At 49.4% G+C, this 6,020-nt stretch overlaps 1 protein-coding gene across 1 annotated transcript in view; it reads left to right on the top strand.

The window, feature by feature from the left end:
* NPAS2 (neuronal PAS domain protein 2) overlaps positions 1-6,020 on the top strand; it is a 154,886-nt gene that overhangs the window by 120,736 nt on the left and 28,130 nt on the right. The window contains exons 8-10 of the mRNA XM_034658982.1: positions 4,030-4,148; positions 4,840-4,922; positions 5,685-5,791. Of these exons, the coding sequence (XP_034514873.1) occupies positions 4,030-4,148; positions 4,840-4,922; positions 5,685-5,791 (309 nt within the window). The remainder of the gene's footprint in view (positions 1-4,029; positions 4,149-4,839; positions 4,923-5,684; positions 5,792-6,020) is intronic.

Genomic DNA, 6,020 nt, shown 5'->3' with positions numbered 1-6,020 from the left:
GTGGGGGGGAAGGGAGGGGGAAGAGCCTGAAAATCGTGCTTGATGAGCGGGAGACAATTTCTCCTGAATGTGCAGGAAATTATTTTTCCCTTAACATTCCAACGCTCTAGCCCCGACGTTTTGGATATTTATCATAAATGAAGATTTGGAACTTTTTGCTTCCTTTAGCGAGCCTCCTGATTGTTTCACGTGTTCCAGGACACCTTTCAGCTTTGAATTTTCGTTTGTTCCGTGAAGTGCTGAGAAAGCGATTTGTCACTCTCCATGTGGACGATTAGGGTGTTTTCCTACAGCTGTTGCAACTAATTTATCATGAGCAGGCTATCTCTGATCAGAATACTTAATTGTTTAGGCCTGATGACTGGCCCAGTCCTGATGAGCTGTTGGTACCCCGTTTTCCATTTGTTTCTGCTCCTTTGCTGTAAGCTATGTTCACTATTCCCACCTTGCTTCTTCCCCGTTCTTTCCTACCCCTTTGAACACACGTCTCATGCCACCTGGGACCTCCCTGCCCCCTCGGTCATCCTTCTGTTCTTATGACTGACTTGCGAGGTCACCTTTCGGAAGCCAACCCCAGGTGCCAAGCGAGATAACTTTAATCACTCCTATTCTCTCGAGCACCTCAGGGCACTCCCATGTTCAGAATCCCTAGCGTGCCAGCCGAAGGCAAAATTCTCTAAAATTAGAGGCTGCAATGAAAGGTTCAGGAGCAAAGAGGGGCTTGATCCCCACCACCACTACCCCCCGTGGACCCTTTTAGTAGTAGGGAGACCGAAAGCAGAGCCCCTCTGGCATCTTGCCAAGCGTGAGGCCCACTTGTGCTGTTTTCACAGAGTGGTGACTGCTGTTGCCAGTTTGCAGCAGATCAGGTCCTTCTGATCAGTGTGATTGCACTAGGAGGGCGGTGAGCTAGCCCGAGGGCCAGCGGGACCCAGCACCCTGCACTGTGCTCCACGGGCACCCTCCCACAGCGAGCCAACCTGTGTGTCAGTTGCGGGCTGGGATCGGAAGATGACTTCCCCTAGCCGGGTCTTAAGCTGTGGTTTGGATGTGCGATGGAAGGTCATCTCATCAGAGACCCGTTGGACAAACGTGTGTGGAGCACCTGCTGTGTGAAAGACGCCTGCTCGGGGCGGCAGACAGAGAACTAGACCCATCCCTGCCATAGGCGAAACCTATCTCTTTAGCTCCGGGCAAGAGGAAGATCAATTTCAAGTAAGATGACCCTCGGGGCAAAAAATGTAGCAAGCAATCATTGCTTTTATCTGTGGCATGAGGGCTGTGTGTGTGAGTGTCTTGGAGTGGCGGAAGAAAGGAGAGGGCTGATAAACAGGGCTGCGCCGGAGTCGACCGGGTAATCCCTCCTAGAGGCTCGGGAAGCCAGCTGTAATTAGATATGTTTTTTTCTATTACTTAAATTGAAACAACTAATTAAATCCTTAATTAATGTTTCTTAACTACCTTGGGATAAGAAGTGCCAGAGAAGTTATTCTAAGTGCTACATATTACCAAGAAGTCCCAGCGAGCAGTTCGCTTCTGTGTTGACTCTGGAATCTGCTAGGAGGCTCCCGCTGTGAATAAAAGTCGTGTTTGCAACGCAGTCGGCAGAATGTTTCGAGTATCTTCTTCCCTTTGACTTCCCCGAAGGTCTTCCCCTTGGCCTCTGCTAAAGCTTTCATCCTTGATTTATCAGCACCTTTGATCAAGCCGTCGGCTGCTTCAGGTTTGGGGGAGAAAGCTCATTTAGAAGACGAGCTTGCTTGGTTCTGGGGCCCTCTGTAAAGTGTCTATCTTCTCCAGAGCAGGCTGTAAGCAATAATGAAATTTCCCCTGCGGGGAGCATTTTCATCTTTAAAACCTTAGCAGTTCTAAAAGGACTGATAAAACTGCACTGAGAGGTAGCCAGGCCAGCAGTAAGCTCTGCAGAACATTCACTTAATTCCCATGGTCTCTGCCCCTTGAAGAAATTGTTAGGGGCTGGGGTTTCCCTACCCCACGCTCTTTCCGCCCCCCTGCCTTCCTTACAGTAAATCACAGACGAAGGCACTTACTGACAGGGCCTATGGATCATTCCAGCAAGGTGCATAGTTTAGAGACAAATGAGAGACCATCTCTTAAAATTTCCCGGAAGTCCTCGGAAGTTTGCTTAGAAGACTGAGATCTTGTGAAAGAGTAGGGAGAATTTTATTAGGTCTTTATCTGGCAGGTGATGGCTCTTAGCTTCAAGCAGAGAGAATATTTCACATCTGGGAAATGTGTTAATGTCTTTTTTTTTTATTATGCAGATGTTCACATCTGCAGACCCTTCCCCTGTGGGATTGCTTTCTCTTCCCTGGGTGAGTGCCTTGGCTCACCCTACACATTAATCTGCAGTGGTCTAAGCCAACTAATGACAGATGTAAACTCTCTAGGGACCACTATTTCCTACTTTGCCCCCTTTCTATTCATGTTTGGAAACATTTATATTAATATGTATGTGAATGCTTTCAGAGAATATGTTTGCTAAAATGAATTTATTCATGTTAGTGGCTAGAAGACCACATTATAGAATCACTTAGAAACCTACGAACATATAAAACAAAAATTATTGGAAAGCTAAAATCCAAAGAAAGTCTTGCAGATTTCATTTTAGAATGCATTTCATTTTCGGCTGCTTTATATGTTCTCAAATTGGGAAACACAACTATGTTTAAATCTACAAGTTCAGAAATGTACTTAGAATTCAGGATCTGGTTCAGGATATAATCAACTACATTTGAAAAAGAAAGAGGTAATATAGATTATCTAGCATAATGATCTTCAGTCCTGGCTGCGTGGTACTAAATGGGGCGGGGGGGGGGGGGGGGAGGGGCTTTTAAAAGTGCCAGGGCCTGGGCTTCTCACCCAGAGTTCCTGAATTAGCCGAGCTGGCGATGGGGTCTGGCAGCTGGGAGGCCACATATAATGTCCCAGGGAATCTGGCTGTAGCCAGGTTCGAGAATTCCATGGACATGGTCCACCAACTTTTCTCATATTTAACAGGGGTCTTTTCCCCACCCAGCATACTCCACCTAAAATAGCAGAATTGTTCTCTGGCCCAAAAGGTAAAGCAGTCACCGTGAAGCCAGGTGTGTAGCTCCCGGGGAAGATGGCGGCTGGTACCAGTTGACACCTCCCCAGAGGGCGTGCGGGGGCCTGTTCTCAGCCCCGTGGTGGGCACGAGCCTTGAACAATCCCCTCGCTGCCCTGGGAGAACTCCAGGCTTGGAGTCGGAAGACCTGGCTGGAGCCCTCACTCCATTATTACTACTCTGAGCGACCTTGGTTAATACATGGGACTGTTCTGGGCCTCTGCGGCCTCATGTGTAGAATGAGGGAAGTCATGCCTTCCCGGTGAGAAGAATAAGGCACTCGTGAACAGGTTTGTCCCTGTGTAGAGCCTCAGAACTAGCTAGTCCGTGGGGGACACTGTGCACCTCTGGGGAATCACCCTGGATCCTGAGGCCATGTCCTCAGTGGCAGTGGCCAAGCCCAGCGTCAGCCTCACCCCGGACGTGGGGGCTTCAGGGGGAAACCCTAGAGTCCCAGGTGTGCGGTGCCAGGACCAAGGGTGGGAAGGGGGGGTGGTCAGCGAATGCCAGGGGCCCATCAGATCAGAGACCACGCCTGCCTGTGGCACCCACCCTGAAGTGAGAATGGAGGCCTTTCCTGCAGAGCGAGGCTGTCTTCTCCTTTTGTAGCACGTTTTCCCAGCACCACGGTCTAAGTGGCAGGAGGACTCCTGGAAATGAGAGGCGGGGGAGTCTGTCGGCTACTCGGATTCCAGCTCTGTTCTGCGGGGTGCAAGTCACCTCAGCAGCCTGGGCCTCCCGTTTCCTGCACAGGGTGGGTAATAGCCCCTCCCTGAGCGAGGTGTCTGGGGCACGAGTGGTGGGAGTGAATGTTCTTGAAGCCCTGAGCGCGGTGCTGGCTGACGGTGATGCCACGTAGGGTTCGGCCGCTGTGCCACACAGGACTAACCTGCCTGTCTGTCTGTCCCCTCCCATCCCAGTGCCTAGCCCCTCTTGTAACGGCTTCGACAGCACCCTTTCGAGGCCCTGCCGGGTGCCGCTTGGAAAGGAGGTCTGCTTCATTGCCACCGTTCGCCTGGCAACGCCCCAATTCTTAAAGGCAAGTACCCGGGAGAGAATTTATCATGTAGAACCAGTACAACTAGTCACATTTAGTTATAGTTCATTAACCGTCTCTATTGGAAAGAATAAGACTGCAATGGCGCTGTCACTGACTTTGAAAAGTTGAAATGTCTGGCTTCTATACCTGTGACAGCCCCCACCTGCCCCTTGCCTTAACTCTGGTCTCCTGCGAGCTGTTTTGCTGGAAGGCAGCGTCAGCCGCTGCTCAGCCTGCAGAGGCTCATTTGTGACTCTGTCGACCCTCCCACCTTTCACGCCAACGTTAATACCACTCAGGGCAGGCGGAGGTGAGGACCCAGTGTCGGAACTAGGGGTTTGTCTGTGTTCTCTCATCTGTGATTGCTTTAACACCCGTGGCATGAATGCTGAGTTAAATTAGTCATTCAAATTCAGATGAAAAGCCATTTTCCACATGTTTACCACACTTCTAGATAATGGGAAGGGAGTGGTGTGACATTTTGGCTCTTAGGTATTTTTCCCCAGCTTGTGACATAAATTTAGTATCAGCTAATACCGAAATTAGCTACAGATGATGTTTCAGCCCAACACAACTTGTAGACTTGCTCTCAATGATTTTAACTTCTGTTATCCTTCTACCATGCGTTCTTGAACAAACCTAGGGTGAGCGTCTGGCACCCTGAGCGACATTTTTTTCCCTTCTAATACAGGAAATGTGCATAGTTGACGAACCCTTAGAGGAATTCACTTCAAGGCATAGCTTGGAATGGAAATTTTTATTTCTGGATCACAGGTTTGTGAAAAGAAAAACATATTTGGGTTGGGTCCTTTTCAAGTGTTTGCTTGCATGAGCCAGGCTCTCCTTGGGAGAGAAAAGTCGGGCCTGGTCCCTTCAGGGAGAAGGGCTTTCTGGCAGCAGGAAAAATCGTTCCCAGCCAAGACTGAGGCAGCTTCCCTTCCACTGCAAGTTGTCCATGGTTATGTTCTGTGTTTGGGTCAGAACATCTCGGGAGAGCCAGGTGTCACAGCCCGGGAACATCCCTGGGATACCCTCACCCCCACACCCACCCCTCGGGACCCTCTCCAGTTCACAGGAAGGCAGGAGCAGATGGGAGGGAAACTCTTCATCTTACTTCTCTCAACACCCCTTTGTCCCTTTAATTCAACCTTCTTTCATTCTTCTATAACATTTTTCACAGCTGAAGGGTGAGAAATCTCCCCTCCCCACCCTTTAACTTTTTATTATGCTTTGGGGTTGGGCTGACTCAATCCATAGCTGTTTTTAATTATTTGGTAATGATAAAGTTTATTATTTAACCCAGGTTATGCCAATGAAACTGAGTATCTAAATGCCAGGAAGTTTGAGCACTTTGGAAAACACATCCTCTCTGGTGTGAACCATTGCAAAATTATTTTTCATGCCCTTGTTCTTGAGAAATGAGGCCACTGTGTTGATCATTAAACATGCAAACTGGCCCCCTCTGGATGGAGGTGCTGCCGTGGTGAGATGGGCAGGGTACTTGCTCTCTGATGAACTGTCCCCATTGCTTGGCAGAGCCCCTCCGATCATAGGATACCTGCCTTTTGAAGTTTTGGGGACCTCGGGCTATGACTACTACCATATTGACGATCTGGAGCTCCTGGCCAGATGCCACCAGCACTGTGAGTACCACACATCCAGCCCCAGGGCCAGAAGGCCTCCAGCCCCCTCCACGGAGCCCCGACAGCACGACTCTTGGGCCCTGGAAGTCTGTTTATTACTTGGTTTCTTTTTAAAGAGGAAGACTTAGTTTTCTCTGAAATGATGTAGGTGTGGGGTGGAGGTCCTTCTATGGTTTGCCCCTAGGTTGTGTTTCTGTGTTTCCACCTGGAAACTGACTTTGCCCCACCT

Source organism: Ailuropoda melanoleuca, chromosome 4 (genome assembly GCF_002007445.2).
Source record: "Ailuropoda melanoleuca isolate Jingjing chromosome 4, ASM200744v2, whole genome shotgun sequence".
Taxonomy (NCBI): domain Eukaryota; kingdom Metazoa; phylum Chordata; class Mammalia; order Carnivora; family Ursidae; genus Ailuropoda; species Ailuropoda melanoleuca.
This window is presented reverse-complemented; position numbering and strand designations above follow the sequence as displayed.